General features: G+C 47.2%; 2 protein-coding genes across 4 annotated transcripts in view; one reads left to right on the top strand and one right to left on the bottom strand.

Moving 5' to 3' along the window:
- The window catches only part of PTDSS1 (phosphatidylserine synthase 1), a 114,877-nt gene extending 111,316 nt beyond the window's left edge, over positions 1-3,561 (bottom strand). The window contains exon 1 of one of the 2 annotated variants that reach the window (XM_075582677.1): positions 3,461-3,561. The gene's annotated coding sequence lies outside the window, so the exon portion shown is untranslated. Of the gene's footprint in view, positions 1-3,396 lie in introns of both variants that reach the window. The other variant, XM_075582675.1, reaches the window with a different exon arrangement.
- MTERF3 (mitochondrial transcription termination factor 3) overlaps positions 1-13,383 on the top strand; it is a 76,719-nt gene extending 63,336 nt beyond the window's left edge. For both annotated transcript variants that reach the window (XM_075582680.1, XM_075582681.1), the window contains 4 exons: positions 3,387-3,534; positions 10,408-10,479; positions 11,932-12,093; positions 13,128-13,383. In XM_075582680.1, the coding sequence (XP_075438795.1) occupies positions 3,387-3,534; positions 10,408-10,479; positions 11,932-12,093; positions 13,128-13,322 (577 nt within the window). In that variant the 3' untranslated portion in view covers positions 13,323-13,383. The remainder of the gene's footprint in view (positions 1-3,386; positions 3,535-10,407; positions 10,480-11,931; positions 12,094-13,127) is intronic.
- Positions 13,384-24,146: the final 10,763 nt, after the last annotated feature.

Below are 24,146 nucleotides of genomic sequence, written 5' to 3' on the forward strand. Positions count from 1 at the left end.
GGGGGCGTCAAAGGGAGGGGGGGGGGCGTCAAAGGGAGGGGGGGGGGCGTCAAAGGGAGGGGGGGGGGCGTCAAAGGGAGGGGGGGGGGCGTCAAAGGGAGGGGGGGGGGCGTCAAAGGGAGGGGGGGGGGCGTCAAAGGGAGGGGGGGGGGCGTCAAAGGGAGGGGGGGGGGCGTCAAAGGGAGGGGGGGGGGCGTCAAAGGGAGGGGGGGGGGCGTCAAAGGGAGGGGGGGGGCGTCAAAGGGAGGGGGGGGGCGTCAAAGGGAGGGGGGGGGCGTCAAAGGGAGGGGGGGGGGCGTCAAAGGGAGGGGGGGGGGCGTCAAAGGGAGGGGGGGGGGCGTCAAAGGGAGGGGGGGGGGCGTCAAAGGGAGGGGGGGGGGCGTCAAAGGGAGGGGGGGGGGGCGTCAAAGGGAGGGGGGGGGGGCGTCAAAGGGAGGGGGGGGGGGCGTCAAAGGGAGGGGGGGGGGGCGTCAAAGGGAGGGGGGGGGGGCGTCAAAGGGAGGGGGGGGGGGCGTCAAAGGGAGGGGGGGGGGGCGTCAAAGGGAGGGGGGGGGGGCGTCAAAGGGAGGGGGGGGGGGCGTCAAAGGGAGGGGGGGGGGCGTCAAAGGGAGGGGGGGGGGCGTCAAAGGGAGGGGGGGGGGGCGTCAAAGGGAGGGGGGGGGGGCGTCAAAGGGAGGGGGGGGGGGGCGTCAAAGGGAGGGGGGGGGGGCGTCAAAGGGAGGGGGGGGGGGCGTCAAAGGGAGGGGGGGGGGGCGTCAAAGGGAGGGGGGGGGGGCGTCAAAGGGAGGGGGGGGGGGCGTCAAAGGGAGGGGGGGGGCGTCAAAGGGAGGGGGGGGGCGTCAAAGGGAGGGGGGGGGCGTCAAAGGGAGGGGGGGGGGGCGTCAAAGGGAGGGGGGGGGGGCGTCAAAGGGAGGGGGGGGGGCGTCAAAGGGAGGGGGGGGGGGCGTCAAAGGGAGGGGGGGGGGGGCGTCAAAGGGAGGGGGGGGGGGCGTCAAAGGGAGGGGGGGGGGGCGTCAAAGGGAGGGGGGGGGGGCGTCAAAGGGAGGGGGGGGGGGCGTCAAAGGGAGGGGGGGGGGGGCGTCAAAGGGAGGGGGGGGGGGGCGTCAAAGGGAGGGGGGGGGGGGCGTCAAAGGGAGGGGGGGGGGGGCGTCAAAGGGAGGGGGGGGGGGGCGTCAAAGGGAGGGGGGGGGGGCGTCAAAGGGAGGGGGGGGGGGCGTCAAAGGCATGGATTCCTCCCCCTGCATTTCCTGCAGTGGACAGGAGGGGGGGGGCAGTGGACAGGAGGGGGGGGGCAGTGGACAGGAGGGGGGGGGCAGTGGACAGGAGGGGGGGGGCAGTGGACAGGAGGGAGGGGGCAGTGGACAGGAGGGGGGGGGCAGTGGACAGGAGGGGGGGGGGCAGTGGACAGGCGGGGGGGGGCAGTGGACAGGAGGGGGGGGGCAGTGGACAGGAGGGGGGGGGCAGTGGACAGGAGGGGGGGGGCAGTGGACAGGAGGGGGGGGGCAGTGGACAGGAGGGGGGGGCAGTGGACAGGAGGGGGGGGCAGTGGACAGGAGGGGGGGGCAGTGGACAGGAGGGGGGGGCAGTGGACAGGAGGGGGGGGCAGTGGACAGGAGGGGGGGGCAGTGGACAGGAGGGGGGGGGGCAGTGGACAGGAGGGGGGGGCAGTGGACAGGAGGGGGGGGCAGTGGACAGGGGGGGGGGCAGTGGACAGGAGGGGGGGGGCAGTGGACAGGAGGGAGGGGGCAGTGGACAGGAGGGGGGGGCAGTGGACAGGAGGGGGGGGCAGTGGACAGGAGGGGGGGCAGTGGACAGGAGGGGGGGCAGTGGACAGGAGGGGGGGGCAGTGGACAGGAGGGGGGGGGCAGTGGACAGGAGGGGGGGGCAGTGGACAGGAGGGGGGACAGGAGGGGGGACGCAGTGGACAGGAGGGGGGACGCAGTGGACAGGAGGGGGGGGCAGTGGACAGGAGGGGGGGGGCAGTGGATAGGAGGGGGGGGCAGTGGATAGGAGGGGGGGGCAGTGGACAGTGACACACACACACACACACACACACACACCTCAGTTGATGCGCCCTTTCTCAGTTCCGTTTGGCGCCGGAGGTGGGGAGCGACACCTACCTGTACTTCCGGGCGCCGCCACCGTCTGACTCGGCGCCGCGAGGGAGGAAGGGGGTCCGCCATCTTACGCGCCGCGTGGCAGCTGCGGGAAGCGAGGTGATTTGGAGCGGGGAGGGGGGAGAGGTGATTTGGAGCGGGGAGAGGTGATGCCGCTGGGGAGGGGGAAGAGGTGATGCCGCTGGGGAGGGGGAAGAGGTGATGCCGCTGGGGAGGGGGAAGAGGTGATGCCGCTGGGGAGGGGGAAAAGGTGATTTGGAGAGGGGAGAGAGGTGTGTGTGTGTGTGTGTGTGTGTGTGTGTGTGTGTGTGTGTGTGTGTGTGTGTGTGTGTGTGTGTGTGTGTGTGTGTTTTATTTATTTTTTTGGACCTTTGGCCCGTCACTCCGCCTCAGGCCAATGAGAGGTGTGGGGGGCGGGCCAAGGGGGTGGTGTGAGTGTGTGAGGCCAATGAGAGGTGTGCGGGGGCGGGCGGGCCAAGGGACCAATGAGATTGCCGCTAGGGACACCGGACATCCAGCAGGCAGGCATGCAGGCAGGCAAACATACAGTGCTTTCACTAATATAGTATAAGATAACAAACGTGATATGAGACTGAAGGATAATCACAACGGCTTTCGCTGGGGCTGCTAAAGCTTGCATTACGTTTGTAAGCAGTGCCTACTATTTGTGCACACAAAAGGGATCTGTTAAATATTTCTAACATTATTGCACAAGATTTCATGAGAGTCTACACCAGGTTATTAAATCTATTAATGAGTGTGTATCCATTTTGACTGGTGAAATTAGGCATGCCAGAAACATGCTTTACCTATTTCCTTCATGCTTCCCCTATGCAATTTTAAACGCAATTATAGTGTTTATCCAATTCAGCTCAGCTGGGAGGCTGTTCCATTTTTTTTCCATGAGCCTCTCCATTGAGCTGTATTTTTCACTGCGTTTCCTACTGATTATTCTTTTACACGATCCTGCGGGTGATCCAGCAGGGAAAGATTCTGGTAAAGAAGGATTTGGCATAACCGGCTCATATACAACTGGTAGCAGAGCAACAGAAAGTAACAGTTGTAGCATCCTGCGGCACAGGTCTGGGCAATGCAGCAGGATCACGAGCAACCAGCACCAAAAACACATTGTTTGGGGGAGATTTAACAAAGTCTTCCAACTGAAAAACCATGGCAAATCTTACTAAAACACCAATGTGATTTTTCTTTTTAACAAATGTGGTCCAGTTTTGCATTCGTGTCTTTGAACTTGCTCTCTCAATATTTCAGGGTAGCTTACCTGAGCTTACAAAACTTCAGCAAAGAAGACATTGCACGAATGGTCTCACGAGCTCCCTACTTACTGAATTTCTCAGTGGAAAGACTGGATAATCGTCTGGGCTTCTTCCAGAAAGAACTTGGACTCAGTGTAGAGAAGGTAAGAACGTGTCTGCAATAAGTATTTCATATTTGCATTTCCTGTGTTTTTTCTATTTGTAACTACACTTGAGGTGTGTAGCACCACCTAGAGCAAATCCTTATTATTCAGTGAGAAGTGTCACTGTATTCCTACATCTTGTTCTTGCAGACACGGTGACCTTTTATAGGACACATGAAGGACACACAAGCCAATTCCTACACTTTAACGTCACCAAACAGGCATTTATACATATATGCCAACCCTTCCTATAAAAGCTGTAGACCAAGCAATATCATACATGTGTTTTTTTTTTTGGTTTTTTTTTTTTTTTTTTTAAATAAATCAGTTCTGTATTATAATTAGCATATTTTTTTTAAACAGCTCTAAATTAATTTTTTAATGTATTATGTAACAAGCATTTTTTGTTTCCATAGCAACCATTTACAAAGTCGCATCCTGTTTCTCTTCTGAAACAGGCTGTGGCACACCCCTTTTTGATCCCTGCTCTTTCTCTAGCATTGCACCAATTGTATCTAGTGACTGGCCTGGTCACATGATCTTCACCACAGATCTTTGCATCTTTGGTCCTCTTCTGCTGCACTGAAAGCCATTTAGTGAACCCCCAAGCCAAATCTTCGCTGATCAATCACAGGAGAACGGATTGATCGGCAACTTAGCTAATTGCTTATCATTGTGTGGATTGCATTGATGCACATACTAAAGGGGAAAACATCAAATAAAAAATGGCAGCTTGGACTGCTGCCTTCAGGAAGAAGACTCAAGCTTTGGGGGATGTCGGCCTCCCTCCTTCTACTGAATCTCTGCCTGCACAGTTCCAAAAATCAATACGTCATCTCTCCCCAGACCTCTTTGAGGCTGATAATTCATCACCAAACAGATTAGACCTGTCTGCAGCACTCTGGAGGAGACCAGAGGCTCCAGGGAGGCAATGTGTGGTACAGTGGCCAGGTTGGGGGTGAGGGTACTGCAGCTCTGGGAGGGGTTAGTGACTACCTGAGAGGCGGAGATTTCCCAATTTCTGCTGAGTTAATATTGGAATGTATAGCTCATTTCTATTATTTATTATCTAGGGTTGAGAAATAACAAAAAACATATCTTGCAGTGTTTTTTAAATTGGCAGCTCTGCTTTCTGTGTTTTTATTTTTATATATCGGCAGGGGGAGAGGTCATTGTCCACCTTACTACTACTTACCTGGCTAGAAATGAGGTTAGGATGGTGCAGGAGGCGTTTAGGGAGTCTGGGACAGGTCAGGCAGGTAGCATCCTCTGTGTTTTTCAGATGTATTGCCAGTATACCGGGGTGGGGAAAGCTGGAGTCTTCACACCAGAGACATCAATGTGTGGTTGAGAAAGTTGTGTAAAGAGGAGGGATTAGGATGTATTGGACATTGCCATTCTACATGGAGGGATTCTGGTCTATATAAAAGAGATGGCCTGCATCCATCTTGGAGCGAAACCAAAATACTCAGTGAGCAGTTCAGATGCTTCATTAGCAAGTATTTAAACTATCTGAGGGGGGCAGTGAAATGAATTGGGATAAATCCAACTAGATCACACCTCTCCCCTTCCCCCCCCTAACGCTTGTACGCTTGTAGAGGTAAGGCTGCGCTTATAGTGCTGGCGACTGCGACGTCGCACAGCGCCGTTGCAAGTCCATGCAGTCCGTTGAGGGTGCCCATAGTGAGTGTGACCGTGACGGAGCGGTTGCGATCGCTGGTAGTAAGAGGATTTTCACTTTCGGCGACCGCCGCGTGACGTCAGGCGTCAGCGGCACATAAGCGGTTAAGACAATGAGGGCGAAACGCTCACAGCCACGCACCCTGTCGCACTCCCTTGTTCTCCTGCACAATAGTGCAGGAATCGCAATAGCGACGGATGTCGTCACGCGGTCGCGTAGCCGGTCACATAGCCAGCACTATAAGCACAGCCTAACGATTGTGTGGGATATTACAGCAGGGAACGATCCAGGGGAACAGAAGACAGCTTAACTAGGAAAAAGAACAACACAGGAAGACTGTTGCGTACAGAGAAAACAGGGAGGCGTAGGAAAAGCCGTACCACAAACCTTTTGGGAATGTGTACAAATGCTCGTAGTTTGGGGATTAAAATCCCAAAACGAATTGTCATAATGACAAGGGACAACATAGTTATTGTGACTATTACTGAGACATGGTATAATGAAATCAGAACTGGCACATAGCTATACTACGTTACAGTATAACTTATGCAAAGCGACTTACAATTAAAAAATACTTTGCTCAAACTGCTTAATTGTTGTTATAAGTCAAAATGTCTTCTTTTTGTTATTGGGTGCTACTTGGCATTAGGTAATAAAAGTAAGCACAACAAACAGAAGAGCGCAATCCCTTACCAGTTAGTGGACTCCATACAGTTAAAGAGAGATGTACATTGTTGCTATAATGTGCACATTTTGGGGAGGTATTTTTTAAGGCAAATTGTAATTCTCTGTTTAGTAGGTGATCCTGTTTGTGCAAAATAAAATGTGTCTCAAACTTGGATTTTTAAAGTTGTCCTTTAAAAAAATTAAAATATATTCACATTATAGAGCAACAGTGTACGCATACTGTGTACGTGTATCTATGCTACTGTGTGGAGTGCACCAACTGGGAATGGTGTGGCCCTTTTCTGTTTGTTTGTAGTTGCTCAGGTTACCGTATATTTAGAAAGGACGGGGAAGAAAGGAAGGAAGGAGGAGTTGCCCTTTGTGTGAAGAACAACAAAGGCTATTTCAATACAGGGTACAGGAGAATAGACTGGGTCACTTTGCGTAACCCTAGTCATTGGTGAGAAGATTGTCATTCGGACTGGGGTGGTCTACAGACCTGAATTGGGTAGGGTGATAAGAGGATATCACTAGGAAGGTTTCCATCTAATGGGCAACTCTCAAACAATTGGTGAGAGAGCCAACTCACAATAAAGTGATCCTGGATTAATACCTACCAATTGGGACAGGGTATCAGATGTACTTGTAGGTCAGAACTTGAGTTTCATGGATAATCAATCAGTGTGGTTTAGTATAAAGACAGAGGCGAACCACACAAAAACTTTTCAGATATGGGAGATTTCGGTTTTTTTTTTCTTTCTTTTTATCAGGGTGTAGGTATTTGAGTAAAGTACAGAAAGTGCAGTGGGATTAAACAAAAAGATGAATACTAAAAGTAACAGACCTTTGTGTCAGGCAGGTTAGTAAAAAATACAATCAAAAGAAAGCCGATGGGGTTCTCAAAGGAGATGGCAGGTGTTGAAAAACCTAAAGAGACAGCTTTTAGAAAATTTAAGACTCAAAGGGAGAAGGATAGAGAACTGTGTATCAGGCTATACAGTAGAAGTCTAAGCCAATAATCAGATGTGCAAAGGCCCCAGCAGAAGAGAAAATCACTAATTCAGGGGGACAAACTCTTTTTTAGGTGTATATGTGAAAGGAGACAAACAAAGGACCAAGGTGAAAAAGTCATTGCAAATATTAAGACTGGGGTAGGAAACGTTATAGCGGAACCACCATTATTATTTTTGCTCGGTCTTCACAGCGGAAGGCAACGGAGGGGGACCACGGTTGGGTAGTAGGAATATTAATGAAGGGGTTTGACAAGTCCATTTACAGAGGAGAAAGTCCTACCAGAAGTGGAGGAGTCAATGGAGCTAAATGGGATAAATCCAATGATATTAAAGGAGCTTAGGGGTGTTCTGGCAACACCCATTAAACATATCTATTTAACTAGTGACTATTAACAGGTATAATTCCAGATGACAGGAGAAGAACAAGCGTAGTCCCACTTGAGAGAAGTAGGGAAGAGGCAGGTAACTACAGGCCACTGAACTTAATGTTAGTAATCAGAAAATGAATGGGAATATCGCTGACAGATAGAATTGTTGACTATCTAAAGTCCAACAACCTACAAGATCCCGCGCAGCATGGGTTTACTGTGCAGAGATCAGATTTTTTTATTGGGTGACCAATGTAATAGATCAGGATGCAGCTGTAGTTGTAGTTTACCTTTTAATAAGGACTTTGACACTTTCTCACAGACGATTGAGAAACACGTTGGAATGCTTATTATTAGATTCCAAGGTGGTGGAATGGATAAAACATTGGCTGAAGGGATAGGTGACAGAGTTGTGCTAAAGGGAGTACATTAAGTGGAGGGGAAGGTAACCAGTGGTGTACAATGACTATCTGTACTGGGACTGGTGCTTTTAATATTTTCAGAAAGATTATTTTCACATGAGGTACAGAAGGGAAGAAAGGGAGGGACACAATTTAATCCTGTTTGCATACAGTACAGTTTTCAAAGGTGTTACCAATAGGGACTGGAAATTGTGTGGGTACAGCATCTGCAAAACATACATACAGTATATAGCAGGACCCATGCTTGTATAACTCCCATTTAGGTGCCTGCGGTTGTGTACTATTCTGTACAGTGAGGGAGGGGGAGGCATAAGTACATATGAGGCATTTCGGTCATACAGTTTTAGCCAATGCATGTCATGGTCTACAATATTTGGACCGGGAGGGTGTAAGCCGGTTCAAACACCTCATCAAACGTGTTTATATGGGCTTTGTCTCTTGACTGATGTCCCGTCTCAGAACAGGAATGTCACAACCCGTGAGGTCTACTGTACTGGGGGGAGGGGAGAGCAAAGGAGAGAGGGGGGGTGTGCATACTTGGTGCATATATACCTTGATGGCTAACGGCTAAAATGGCCCCTCCTTAGGTTCCCACAATTGTGTCCCTCTTTATATCTTTGGGAAGGGGACACTCGGGTGGGTGAAACATAATGTTTAGTCATGTTCTGAAATGTTCACGGTGGGATACTAGACACTGGTAAATCCCACTTATGTGATTTCTGAATGGCGATGTTGCCTTACTGTGCTGGTGGAGCATAACTCCCAACTGGAGACTTACTTATGAGTGACTCCCTTCGCTAATGCCATGTTCCTGTCCATTGGTGGGGTGATTGAACAGCCGGATCAAGGGGTCCTAAATTCTTGTGAAGTTCTGGCAACTATCTGACAGGAACCCTGTAAGCGTCTTCATTGTCATTACGTGCCCTATTTTATTTTTGATTGTGTCTACATGTGGTCCTTAAGTTGCCTCCAGTGTGCCGCCACACATGAGCAAGCCGCTGTAAAGATGTTTCACCATCGTACATGCTCGGTAAGGGAGATTATGGATCGGCTTGTTAAGAAGTGCCACCCAATGATCAGGGCGCACTGTGATTCCCAATACTGCTGTGATAAGCTCAACCACATCTTCACCACTTCGGAGCAAAAATAATTTGGAGGAGAACGTACTGTATGCCTTTTAGCAGATGACTCAAAGATTGGAGTGAATGGTCAAGTTTGGCAACTGCAATTTAATGCCAAAAGTGCAAAATAATGGCAGAATACAGGATTCGTGGCACTATAATGTATAGAGGAAATTGACCTTGGAGTCATAATGTCAGTCCGACTTGAAAGTAGGCGAGCAATATAAAAAAGTAATACGGAAAAGCCAGCAGAATGTTAGGTTGTAGAGGTATTGGCAGCAGAAAGAACGGGGTGATCATTGGTGCGACCTCGCATAAAATACTGTGTTCAATTTTGGAGACCATATCGCCGTAAACACTGTAGATAAATAGGAGATTGTGCAAAAAAAGGGCTGCTAAGATGGTGCATGACAAGACTGATCAGGGCCTTAATATGTACAGCATAGAATCTAAACGGGAGAGGGAGGGTATGTTAGAAACTTGTAAATATTTTAAGGTATTCAACAAAGTACAGGAGGGAAGCATAATCCAAAGAAACAGGAGTGCTAGAATAAGGGCCATTCCCTAAAGTTGGAGGATGGGAGGCCAAGGGGTAATGTGAGGAAGTACTTCACGGAAAGGGCGATAGAGTTGTAGAATAGCCTCCGAACAGATGTCATAGCAGCTAATACAGTATGGAAATTCAAACATGCTCGGGTTATGCATAAGGCTATCCTAAATACGAAAGAAAGCCAAGGATTATATAGGGTCTGAGGGTTTTACAGCAGGTAGGAAATTGGACAGACAAAGTGAGCCAAGTGATTCTTATCTGCCATCAAATTCTATGTTTCTAACTGTTTACTGACATAGAAGGGATATAGAGAGGCTGAATTTTTCTGAGAGTCAATTCTCTTTCTTTTAGTCCTTCCATACCAGTACATCTTTTTCTCTCCCTATGGAATCTTTTGTTTGTTTTCCTTATGTTTTCATTGCTTGATTAGACCGATAACTGCTTGGAGGAAGAGAGCAGGGAGCTTTATAGGGAATGATGAAGCCTGATTTTGTTGACCTACCCACAGCTTGACAGGGCTTAAACCCCCATTCGTTTGTACTGGCACGGAGGGCCTCTCTCCACCTCTCCACCTGGCCCTTGGTACTGCCAGCCTGCTACATGACTGAAAACCTAAGATTCTAGCAATTTTACGGCTCTGGTTTGCTCCAGTAACCATGGGGCTAGTGACCACACCACATGGTTCTTACCACTTGATCTGACTATATTTATATATGAGATACAGAGAGATGGATATATGCAGAATTAGCACCCATTATTACTTGTGTGGTATCTCTTTAGCCATTGTTTTTATTAGCACTACTGTAAAATAATGCACCAGCGTTAACACAAGACAACGCATTGTGCAAACTGGTGCAATAACATTAGCTACATCTGCGTGTGATGTCTAACATTATGCAACTTGTAATATCTGAAGATTTTTATTGTGCTCCACAATAAACAGGATTTGTCACTTTTTACGAACCAAAGCACTGTGCCCAGTTTATGTTGAAGACTTGCTTTTCATTATAGTGTTGCTTTGAATCAAAGTTGAGCATATATTTTTATTACAGACCAAAGACCTGGTTATTCGTCTGCCAAGGATGCTAACTAGAAGCCTTGAGCCTATAAAGGAAATTCTGAAGGTAGGTGTGCGCAGAGAGTCTACTAAATACACTCATTCATTAAATCTGAACGTTTTATCATGTAATGACTAACTACATGCCAGGTGAGCCGTTTTATAGGGCTTGGCATTCATTTTGGTGCAAGTAGCCAGAGATGGGTAATTCATGAGCCTAGTGCGATATGCTTTATGTATGAAGCATGATACATAAGTATTATTTATAATACACTGTGCATTGACTGTATTATGGTATTCATGTATGATGATATTCATATATCATACTGTATGATGTATGAATAAAATAGGTTGTTGCTGTAATTGTGTAATTTAGTTGTCGGTAAAATATCTGTTTGCAAAAAAAAACAAAACAAAAAACGATCAAGTTCAATATTCAAGATATTTACAAAAATACATGAGCTTGTATCGCATACCACAATGACAGTTACAGGCACTCGCAATTAAATTGGAAAGTTGTATAATTCTATACAATTCAAGAGATATGTAGATATATAGAGATAGATATATATACACACACACACACACAACTTTAAGTTATGGTGGGTAAAAAAAAGTGACAAAAACCGTCCACAGTAAAGCATATAGAAAATGGAAATATTACTGTATGCTCATTTACATGTCTTAGGCCTGGGACATGGTGCAGGGAGGAGCGCTGACGCTCATGCTCTCCTGCTCAAGCAGGAGATTTTTCTTGTCCCTGCATGAGCGCCACCGAGCGCGCTTGTGCGCTGGGCGGGAGGCGGAGTGGGATGCGGGGCTAGCGTGTCACGGCGCCGACGTCACGGACTGCCATTGGCTTCTGGCAGTCACGTGACCGGCCCTGCGCTTCCCTCAGCGGGAAATCTAAAATTGGTCTGTCGGCTGAAATTCCACACGCCTGTGGAAGCGCTATCTAAAGCCGGGCTGATAGGGATAATGTTTCCCCTCAGCGCGGCTCAGCACAGTCTTTTTGACCATGTCCGAGACCTTAGACTGGTCTTAGACCCTGCCTTTCCCCATTATCGCCCATCACACAGCGCTTCCACCGCAGCTAGGGATTCTGGGAAATGACATGCAAATGAGCACACAGTGCTACCTTTTGCTTCAAAACTATATAACATGATCCCCTATAAGCTTATGCTTGCGGCATGTTCACAGCTTTTGAGCACAGCCTGGGTTAAGATGCATAGCAAATAAACCCACCCACAGACAGCCGTTTCGACCTTAATGGGTCTCATCAGTGTGGGGTTAGTTATACTGGCTATGCAAAATGAAGCAATGAGGATGGGTTTTACCATACTTAGTTAAGTTATTAGCAAGCTTATTTTATGCATATATTATTATTATTATTATACAGTCCACAATAGATATTTATATTGAACTTTTGTCTCCATTAGTGCTGTGTAAAATGATGATTTGTGTAACAAATTGGAAAAGATTAAGCTGGTTTTTTTTTTGTTTTTTTTTTATTTACCAGGTGTGCCAAATTGAACTGGGATTTCGGGAAAATGAAATACAGCACATTGTAACAAAAGTTCCCAAAATGCTAACTGCAAGCAAAAAGAAACTGACAGAAACATTTAATTATGTGCACAATGAAATAGGAATTCCCCACCATCTTATTGTTAAGTTCCCACAGGTATTGTACACTTTTATTAATACTTTATTTCTGAAAGCTTTCATTTCTAGCAGAATACAGCATTCCTTCCACCCCTCCCCAAAAATGGATGTACTGCGATTACAAGTCTTACATGCTAAAACAATATCGGCTTAAGAAAAACGAAGATCAAGGAAATGCTATTGAGTCTCTTAGTGCTGTCTTGTTTTTTTGCAAACAGCTGAAGATTGAACCTTGCCATAAGCATGGCTTGTCCTGTTAGTACTGGGTTAGACCGCTGCAGGGATTGGTAGAAGATTGCATTAACATGAGGGACATGGAGATACATATTATTCAATGTAGCTCGTTCAGGTAGGTTAAATAATCTCCTTGGAAAATAGTTTAAAAAAAAGATTGTAGATTCACCGAAGAAGAAAATGCCCTTAGACCAGCAATGTATGCATCAGCCTTACTGCCTCCTATGTAATGCAACCTCAACAGTTGTATCCGCTTGGGAACATTTTAGCCACAACAGTTTTGTTATTTTGCTCCCTCAAGTTTTGAAGACGCTGGGGATGGCTAGGTACATGTGTTGACCTGTATTCTCATCACTGCTATGAGATGGGCATTCTGTTTGGGTAATATACAGATATAAATACTAATTGCCAGATCGCAGTGATCTGACTGAGGCATTCTGCAGCAATTGCAGTTCCTTAAGGATATTCAATCATTCTATGTAATGAGAACACACTTTCCAAAGGCTGCAGTAAAGTACGGTGTACAGTCGATACTATCTGTATGGTATCCGAGCAGGGAGCTGTGTGTGCAGTTGGAGAGAGAGGTTTCATTTGGGAAAGGTAAAGATACGAGAACTGAAAAAGACTAGAAAAAAAAATAATAGATTGACAAAGTATGAGAGAGATTGTGCCTAACATGGAATTAGTAAATGGAAAATAACTAGATGGACATAGAAAAAAAGTCTATTAAAATAGTTGGATGGTGAGGGTGAGAGGGAGAAATAGATTTACAGTGATGTACGTGGACTATCGAATTGATGATGCTTTGTTTCTCTCTAGATTTTCAATACAAAGCTGTTGAGACTTAAGGAAAGACACGCGTTTCTTACATTTTTGGGAAGAGCAGCGTATGACCCAACACAGCCCAACTACGTCTCCCTTGACAAATTATCATCCCTGCCCGATGAAGCGTTTTGTGCGGAAGTTGCCAAGGCGTCTGTACAAGAGTTTGAACAGTTCCTAAAAACGCTTTAAACTAAGAACATGTAAAATGCATGTGCCATAATGTGATTAAATAAATCTGGATTTTACTGTTGTTAAATTGAACACCTCGCTTATTAGGTATGCTTCATATACTTCCAATTAAGTGGGGGAGGGGTACTTCTTCTAACTCTAAAAAGCTCATTCTCTTGATCACCATATAGTCTAGATCAGGGGCAGCCAACTCCAGTCCTCAAGAGCTACCAACAGGTCAGGTTTTTATGAAATCACTGCTTCAGCACTCTACTGAGCCACCAGTGCTGAAGCAGGGATATCCTGAAAACCTGACCTGTTGGTAGCTCTTGAGGACTGGAGTTGGCTGTCCCTGGTCTATATCGGGGCTGGCAAGCCTGTGCCCCACGACAGCATTTGGAATGGAGCAAAAAAGGAAAGTCAACTGAAAAATCGATTTTAAAGGAACAGTTCAAAATCCTTCAAATTAAAAAAACGTGACAGGAAATTTATGAATATTAACATAAATTTTGAAAATGAACACAAATTTAAGTTATTCCCCAAATTTGTTCTGTGAGCACACGTTCTCGGCAATGAGCTTTGTATTAATGTTTTTATTATCCTTGTTTACTTTTGGTGCTACTTAGTTAGGGACTAGCTATTAATTAAAACCGGGGGCAGTAGGAGTGTGGCCCGCCAAAAAAAGTGTGTGCCCATTTATTGGCACACCTGAGAAAAAGGTTAAAGCTCTACTTTTTCCCTCTTTTCTGCTCCATAAACTTAAATTGCACTGAGCATATTCTGTAAATGCTGCATTAGAAAAACTGTTCCTCTAAGGCTGCGTCCATACAGTGGCAGACCGCGCGGACGCTGACCGATCAGACTGCCTAAAGGCAGTGATCGCATCTACACAGCGTGCGGGTGCGTGCGCACGGAAGCGGGAGGGGACGCGCGATGCGCATGAAATCAGTCAAAACTGATTTCTTGCGCGATAGGGCGGTCACGTGAGCGGTTCGCCCAATGAGGGTGAACCAGCTCTGTGACGTCACTGGCACGCCCATAGACACGCCCCCGGACGGCGCGCATACTAAGGCCAGGGAAAGCACCCGCTTTCCCTCAGCCTCCGCGCGCCTCCGCACTGCTGCAGTGTGTGGACGCAGCCTTAAACACTTGATTTGTGAACAACCTAAAGATTGAAAGTGCTTTTGGTTTGCAGAAGATACATTTCAAAAGGTATTGGAAGCAGGAAAAAACCTTTCCCATTTTCTGTTTTAAGCCATTGCAGAAATGTTTTTTTTTATAGGATTGGGGGGGTTTTTTGAGTACGAATGTAGCACACACAAAAAGAAAATTAAATAAATCATGAAGGCAAAAGGCCAACATTTCTAAAAAATAAATAAACTACAAAAAAGTTTGAAAGTTACACGTTCAAGGAGGTGTTGCCTTTTGTTGCTAATTGCATCACCTGAGTAGGAAGGCAGTGATTCTGAAAGGGTTAGCAGCTACGATTTAGCAGCAATTGAGCACTTCAGTATTAGGTGATACCTTTTTTATTTGGACTAACAATTTATGCCATAGGGCAAGCTTTCGAGAGTTCTCCTCTCTTTGTCGGGTCAGCAATACCGGTTTACAAAGAAATCTATTGCTAAAACAGAGGTTTGGAAAGCAGGAAAAAAAAAACTCTACAAATATTACAGATACATTGATGATGACCTGTTTATAATATGGACAGAGGGTGAAGGAAACCTAAAACAATTCCACGAGTCCCTGAATTCATTCCATTCATCAATTAAACTCAAAAATGGATTATTCGGCAAACCTAGTAAACTTTCTAGATACAGACGAGCCAACGAGTATTCTAAAACTTGCCTTAAACTAGCCAGGTATATGCTGGGTACATTTCAGTGACATTTCTGCAGAGGCTAATGGCCCATCGGATTTACACAGCGGAGGTCCCTGGCAGTCCCATTCAGTTTGAAAGGGACTGCCTGGGACCCCCGCTGTTAATCCAATGGGCCATTAGTCTCTGCAGAAATTTCACTGAAATGTTGCAGCATGTACCTGGGTCTTTTTGGTAATTGCCACTGATTTTTGTTTTAGAATAACCGTCGGCACTACAGTACAACAGTAACACTGAACAATGGCAAACTACACACATCTGTATAAAAGAAACCAACAGACAGATGCAGTTACCTCCACAACTCCAGCTTCTATCCCACTCATACAAAACAAGGTATCATACACAGCCAGGCTATAAGATGCCACCGCATATGCTCTGACACTGAACACAGAAACAGACATCTCACAACCTAAACAGAAGGGATACAAGCCAAAGAATATTGCCAGAACTATTACATATGCACTAAAAGCCCCACGGGAACACCTGCTACAATACAGACAGAAAAAACCTACCACACGCATACCACTAGTGACCACATACAACCCTACCCTAGAGGGTATACGAAAAATAATCAAAGATCTGCAACCCATGCTGACAGAGGATGCGACATTAAAATAAATCTTTCCCAAACCTCCCATTCTTGCATTCCGGCAACCACCAAACCTCAAGCAGAAATTAGTCAGCAAAAAACTTCACAACGATTTTAAAGACATGGATAATGGCACAAAACCGTGCAGCAACAAACGCTGCAAACGCTGCAAACATATTTGCCAAGATCCCACAGCCAATCACAACCATAGAACATTCAATGTTAAAGGATCATACAGCTGCACATCCAGGAATATAGTGTATATGATTCAATGCAACAAATGTGACCAAGGTTGCTACATTGGGGAAACCAGCCAAAAACTACAAGGAAGAATGAATATGCACAGACACTCTATACTCCATCACGAAGAAGGAAGATACTGCTCACCTGTGGGACATCACTTCTCACAACCAGATCATTCCATAAATGATCTAAAAATCTAAATCCTCAATGGAATATTTAAAAGCACCCAAGAACGGAAAACATTTGAACTCAGAATGATAAGACTCATTGACACCAGAACCAAAGGACTTAATGCTGACATGGTTTTTTTCACACCCTATCAAAATTGTTTGTAGTTATCCTGCTTGCCGCTATTGTTATCCACACTTTCTCTTCCCCCCAAACCCCCCAGCATCCCTCCCCCTCCCCACCTTTCTTTGTCACCATCCCCAGGCTATAAGATGCCACCGCATATGCTCTGACACTGAAGACAGAAACAGACATCTCACAACCCAGACAGAAGGGATACAAGCCAGAGACTATTGCCAGAACTATTACATATGCACTAAAAGCCCCACGAGAACACCTGCTACAATACAGACAGAACAAACCTACCACACGCATACCACCAGTGGCCACATACAACCCTACCCTAGGGTGAATACAAAAATTAATCAAAGATCTGCAATCCATGCTGGCAGAGGTTGCGACATTAAAAGAAATCTTCCCCAAACCTTCCATTCTTGTGTTCCAGCAACCACCAAACCTCAAACACAAAAAAGTCAACAGAAAACTTCATAACGAACTTAAAGACACTGGTAATGGCACAAAACCGTGCAAACTCTGCAAACATATATGCCAAGATCCCACAGCCAGTCACAACCATGAAACACTCAATGTTAAAGGATCATACAGCTGCACATCCAGGAATGATTATATATATATAAATATATATATATATATATATAATTCAATGTAACAAATGTGACCAAGGATGCTACATTGGGGAAACCAGCCAAAAGCTTCTAGGCAGAATGAATATGCACAGACACTATACCAGGGGTGCGCAAAGTTTTTAACTTGTGCCCGCCCCCGCCTGCTTACCTCCTGCCTCGCGCCCCCTCTACTCCTCGGCTCCGGGGTCATGTGACGGCACGTTACCATGGCAACGTGTTGTCACGTGACCCCACAGCGTCATTTTATGCCGGTTACCATGGTGATGCGTCGCCGAAGATCAGGTAAGAGAAGCTTCCGAGGCCTCATGCGGCCCCCCAGCACTTAATTTAAGTGCATTGGGGTAGAGCGCGGGACCTCTGTAGCCACCGCGCCCCCCTGGAAATTTTCCCGCCCCCCACTTTGCGCACCGCTGCTCTGTACAGCACCAGTAAGAAGGAAGATACTGATCACCAGTGGGATATCATTTCTCACTACCAGATCATTGCATAAATGATTTAAAAATCAAAATCCTCAATGGAATGTTTAAACGCACCCAAGAACAGAAAACATTTGAACTCAGAATGATAAGACTCTTTGACACCAAAACAAGAGGACTTCATGTGGATATGGGGTTTCTCACACACTATCGCAATTTTTAGTAATTATCCTGTCTGCCTCTCTGCCAATGTTCTAATCCACAACTCCCCCGCCCTACAGCATCCACTTCCCCCTCCATGCTGTTACTTGTCACCTTCTTCACACATCCCTTTCTCACCTACCTTATCTAAATCTGTTTTTTTTCTGCTTTCCAACCCTCTGTTCTAGCTATAGATTTTTTTGTAAACCAGTATTGCTGACCCGACGGAGAGAACTCTCGAAAGCTTGTCCTATGACATACCATTTTTATTTGGACTAACAATTCATCACCTAATACAGAACTACCCATTTATTCTGCACTATATATATATATATATATATATATATATATATAATGTGTGTGTGTGTAGCCCTGGTAAGAATGGGGCTATAGTTCTATCCTCCGCCTGGTATAATTCCTGATAAGGGCAGGTTGCCAGGAGTTATCAAGGGTTTCCCCCACTTCAAGCACTGAATGGTGGAGGTAGGTCACCTGACCCTGTGTCCAATCAAGAGACACAGGGGCGGTGCCTGCTGAGATCATAAAGAGCAGTGCATTTCCTATTTAGTCTGTCTGTGAGTTCTGTCGAGTGAGAGAGTGTGTTAGTGAGGAGAGGCGTGATCAGCTCATGAGAAGAGCTGATATAGCTAGTGAGTTATAGGTGGACCAAATACCTCTCATCCTGCTTAGGGGGTGAGGGAAGAGCTAGCCCCACTCTGGATGCCCTTTGGTCCAGAGTGGCGGCATTGACCATCACAAGGGAGAACAGTTAGTGGACTGTGCATCAACTGTACCTGTCGGCTGCTGCTGCTGCCCAAGAGAATAAAGAGTCTGCTGGTTTTAAAGATAGCCTTGTGTGAGACTGGAATCTCTCATCCCTATGAGAGGGATTTCTGTGGTAGAGATTCCACCCCGTGTCCCTGGGGCTTACTACAGATGGAGGCGCTGCACCATTGAAGGAGAACGAAGGCATTCACCCCAGTAAGCTGTTCCTGTTGTCCCCCATGTCATCGCGGGAGACTCGGGCCCTCCTGTTGCCAGCAGGTATGCACCACACAGAGACATATAGCCAGACCCCAGAACACCTTAGGGGACCTGATCTGCGATTGGGTGGGGGAGTAGGGGTTATATATAATATATATATAGTTGAAAAAGATTTCATAGGCACTCCAATATAGTATCCTGAATGGGCTGGTGCATATCCCATAAAGATAACAAAAACATACATTACCAGAAACTGGCAAAAAGGAGAAGGCACTCAGGCAGGTAAATTCATTAAGTGTATTAAAACACAAAGCACAGAAGTACAACGTTTCGATCCCACAGGGGAATCTTCCCCCATTCGTGGACCAAAACGTTGGTTTTGTGTTTATTTTTTCAATACACTTGTTTGTTCAATTCTGGAGTGCTATCTGCTGATTTCGTTTCCAAACGGTATCATATTGCTTATTCTTCATTATAGGATCTGCACCCACACCAGTGACTATTAGTACAGAGTGCTTTTTGTTCTTTATATATATATATATATATATATATATATATATATATATATATATATATATATATATATATATATAAATAGATGCTTGTCCCATATGCACATATACACAGATAGATTTTATCAGATAGGAGTCCGGGAAAAATGAGACAGCACACAGCCAGAGAAATCCAGAAGAACTGTATTCAGATTAACATGGCACCACATCCAACGTTTCGGTCATCAAAGAGTGACCTTCCTCAGGGATATATATATTTAAGTTATGGTGGGTAAAAAAAGTGACAAAAACCCTCCACAGCAAATGGAAATATTACTGTATACTCATTTGCATATATATATATATATATATATATATATATATATATATATATGAAAAAATCATCTCAGTTGGCACACTGTAAACATAAGTAAGATGCTGATGCTTGCCCCATATGCACATGTAAAAAGTAGAATTTACCAGATTGGAGTCCGGAAAAAACGAGACAGCACACAGTCTTAGTAGTTCCAATGCAGTTGTAATCAAAGTAACATGTTACTTTGATTACAACTGCATTGGAACTACTAGGACTGTGTGCTGTCTCGTTTTTCCCGGACTCCAATCTGGTAAATTCTACTTTTTATATATATATATATATATATATATATATATATATATATATATATATATATATATATATATTATATCTGTTGTTATGGTGGGTAAAAAAAAGTGACAAAAACTCTCCAAAGTAAAGCATATTGCAAATGAAAATATTACTGTATGCTCATTTGCATGTCTTAGGCCGAGCTTATAATGCCGGCGATGCGACGTCGCCCGAAAACAAATGCATTGTCGCCGCCGCCGCGTGCGCTTATAGTAAGCGCGACGTGGTAACGCGATTTTTGGTAGTCGTAATTATTTGATTTTTCAGGGGCTGTCGCCTCATGTGACAGCCCCTGAACCAATCAGGAGCCTGGTCGCCCGCCGCAAAGCGAAATACAACTTTTGCTTGCGGCGACGAGTGGCGTCGCTGGCACTATAGGCGCGGCCTTAGACAGGTCTGCAACCCGGCCTTTCACCATTATCACCCAGCACACAGTGCTTCCACTGCAGCAAGGGATTCTGGGTAATGCAAATGAGCAAACAGTGCCACCTTTTGCTTCAAAACCATATAACATGGTCCTCTATACGCTTATGCTTGCTGCATTTCACAGCTTTGAGCACAGCCTGGGTTAGGATGCATAGCCAGTAAACCCATCCACAGACAGCCGTTTCGACCTTTAATGGATCTCATCAGTGTGGGGTTGGTTATACTGGCTATGCAAAATGAAGCTTGGGATAGCTTTCACCACGCATACAGCATACAGTAATATTTCCATTTGCTATATGCTTTACTGTGTAGGGTTTTTGTCACTTTATTTACCCACCATAACATAAAAGGCGGGGTTGCAGACCTATCTAAGACATGCATATGAGCATACAGTAATATTTCCATTTCGGATATAATATATTACACATTAACATACACGTCTCCAGAGCTGAACCCCATTCATTTCCGCTCCAGGGAACCCTGCTCCCAGAGATAATTGCCTCCGTAGGGGGTGCCGGTAGGCGCTCTGTCTCCTGGGTTCACATTATGGCCATTTGAAAGCTGTAACGCCATACGGTGCAGCTTCCTATTGGCCCACGTGACGCAGAGCTTTAACAAGCAGAGAGCTACCGGCACCCTGTTCGGAGGTAAGTATCTTGGCAAGTAGGGGGGCCCCGAAGCTAAAATTAATAGGGTTCTGCTCCGGAGACCCCCTGCATTAAACCTGGGTGAAAATAATCAATGTTTAAAAAAATAAATAAAACACAAACACGCTTGAATTGTCTCTAATGTGGACTCTTCTAAGGCGTAGGACATAGTAAAATTAGCGTCGCTGAGCCGCGCTGAACAGATGCACAAAGCCCCTGCATCTGTAATCAGCGCGGCTATAGTTTCTCCCTCCGCATGCGTGCGGAGGCTGAGAAAATCAGAAGACAGGAGAGTTTGAAATTTTGCCGCTTGGGGGAGAGGAGGAGCGGTCACGTGACCGCTCCATTCCAATGGGGCTGCAGCTGGCATTTTTACTACTGTGTCGGAGCCACCAGACAGAGTAGAGGCAGCACAGAGGTGTGTGTGTTGTGTGTGTGTATATATATATATATATATGTGTGCGACAAATCACCCAAAAATCTACTCGCCCAACCAAAAAATCTACTCGCCACCTAGTCCCGCCCCCAACCCCGCTTTAAAATAAAATATATAAATAAAATACATTTAATAAATTCCTAGTCAGAACAACATTTGTTTTTGACATAAATGTATTTATTGTATTACATTATACTACAATGTGTGTGTGTGTGTGTGTGTGTGTGTGTGTGTGTGTGTGTGTGTGTGTGTGTGTGTGTGTGTGTGTGTGTGTGTGTGTGTGTGTGTGTGTGTGTGTGTGTGTGTGTGTGTGTGTAAATGTCGGATCTAGAAATAAAAGCCAGGTGTGAATGACTAGTTTCCTGAACCCCTTAACCAGTGTCTGGACGTCCCCGCTTCACAATATCTAAAGCAGCAATCCCGCCTGGGATCTTACCTGATCCGCAGCCCCTCAATGTCCAGGTATCTCATTCCCGCAATGTTATACGTTGGAGGGGAGGTGTTCCCATACCTGTCTTCTGGGTTAGGGGGGGTTCCGATGTCTTCCGTGTGAAGCTTGAGTCAGATCTGGAAGAAAGCAGTATAAGTTATTTCGGTGTAGTATAGGGCAGTTAAGATATATAGGGTAAATAAAATATCCAGATCCAGAGTGTGGGTGACAGAGAGAGAGAGAGTGTGGGGGAGAAAGAGAGTGTGGGAGAGAGAGAGTGTGGGGGAGAAAGAGAGTGTGGGGGAGAGAGGGAGAGAGAGAGTGTGGGGGGGGAGAGAGAGAGAGTGGGGGAGAGAGAGAGAGAGTGGGGGAGAGAGAGAGAGAGAGTGGGGGAGAGAGAGAGAGAGAGTGGGGGAGAGAGAGAGAGTGGGGGAGAGAGAGAGAGAGTGGGGGAGAGAGAGAGAGAGTGGGGGAGAGAGAGAGAGAGTGGGGGAGAGAGAGAGAGAGTGGGGGAGAGAGAGAGTGGGGGAGAGAGAGAGTGGGGGAGAGAGAGAGTGGGGGAGAGAGAGAGAGAGAGATTGTGGGAGAGAGAGATTGTGAGAGAGAGAGAGAGAGAGAGAGAGAGAGAGATTGTGTGAGAGAGAGATTGTGGGAGAGAGAGAGAGATTGTGGGAGAGAGAGTGTGGGAAAGAGAGAGAGAGAGTGGGGGGGAGAGAGAGAGTGTGGGAAAGAGAGAGAGAGAGTGCGGGGGAGAGAGAGAGTGCAAAGGAAGAGAGAGAGAGTGCGGGGGAGAGAGAGAGAGTGCGGGGGAGAGAGAGTGCGAAGGAGAGAGAGCGGGGGAGAGAGAGAGAGAGAGCGGGGGAGAGAGCGGGGGAGAGAGTGTGGGGGAGAGAGAGTGTGGGGGAGAGAGAGAGAGTGTGGGGGAGAGAGAGAGTGTGGGGGAGAGAGAGAGTGTGGGGGAGAGAGAGAGTGTGGGGGAGAGAGAGAGTGTGGGGGAGAGAGAGAGAGTGTGGGGGAGAGAGAGAGTGTGGGGGAGAGAGAGAGAGAGTGTGGGGGAGAGAGAGAGAGTGTGGGGGGGAGAGAGAGTGTGTGGGGGAGAGAGAGAGTGTGTGGGAGAGAGAGTGTGGGAGAGAGAGAGTGTGTGGGAGAGAGAGAGTGTGGGGAAGATAGAGAGACAGTGTGGGGAAGATAGAGAGAGAGAGTGTGGGGGAGAGTGTGTGAGAGAGAGAGTGTGGGGGAGAGAGAGAGAGAGTGTGGGGGAGAGAGAGAGTGATTGTGGGGGAGAGAGAGTGATTGTGGGGGAGAGAGAGAGTGATTGTGGGGAAGAGAGAGAGAGAGTGTGGGGAAGAGAGAGAGAGAGTGTGGGGAAGAGAGAGAGAGTGTGGGGAAGAGAGAGAGAGTGTGGGGGAGAGAGAGAGTGTGGGGGAGAGAGAGAGTGTGGGGGAGAGAGTGTGGGGGAGAGAGAGAGTGTGGGGGAGAGAGAGAGTGTGGGGGTGAGAGAGTGTGGGGGAGAGAGAGTGTGGGGGGAGAGAGAGTGGGGGAGAGAGAGAGGTAGGTGACTGACTGACTGGGTGGGTGACTGACTGGGTGGGTAGGTGAGTGACTTATGACTGGGTGGGTGGGTGACACTTGACTGACTGGGTGGGTGACTGACTGGGTGGGTAGGTGACTGACTGACTGGGTGACTGACTGAATAGGTAGGTGACTGACTGGGTGGGTAGGTGACTGACTGGGTGGGTAGGTGACTGACTGGGTGGTTAGGTGACTGACTGGGTAGGTGAGTGGGTGGGTAGGTGACTGACTGACTGGGTGGGTAGGTGACTGACTGACTGGGTGGGTGGGTAGGTGACTGACTGACTGGGTGGGTAGGTGACTGACTGGGTGGGTAACTGACTACTTGTGGTCTCTCTCTCCCCCCCCCCTACACTCACACTCTCTCTCTCTCTCTTCCCCTCCCCCTAAACACACACACTCTCTCCTCGCCCCCCTCCCCCCCTACACACTGTGGGATCACTGTGGTCTCCGGTCTCTGTGACAGCCGAGGAAGCGGCAGGCCGGGTGTCGCCCTCGGTGGCTGTCGCTGCGGGTCACCGGGTGTCAGTGAGGGTTCGGACACAGGGGAGAGAGGAGTGGGGGGGCTAGTGATGCGGCGGGTCACCGGGTGTCAGTGAGGGGGTCAGACACGCCGGGACATGGGGGCAGCGGCAGCCTCAGCTCAGTGGCTGTCGGTGAAGGAGGAGACCATCTTCTTACACGCGGGGACACAGAGTTGGAGGTGAGATAGGGAGTGAGTGGGGAGATTTGGGGTGTCGGAGGGGAGATTGGGGTGAGGAGGGATCACGGAGGCCGGGAGAGATTGGGGTGAGGGGGTGTCACTGAGGCCAAGAGAGATTGGGGTGGGGGGGGGGTGGCGGATGGCCCGATGGGAGGGGAGGGCGGATGGCCTGATGGGAGGGTGGTGGGGCGACAGATGGCCCTGCAGGGGCCTGTGGTAGACAGAG

This window comes from Ascaphus truei, chromosome 2, assembly GCF_040206685.1.
Source record: "Ascaphus truei isolate aAscTru1 chromosome 2, aAscTru1.hap1, whole genome shotgun sequence".
In the NCBI taxonomy this organism is placed as follows: Eukaryota; Metazoa; Chordata; class Amphibia; order Anura; family Ascaphidae; genus Ascaphus; species Ascaphus truei.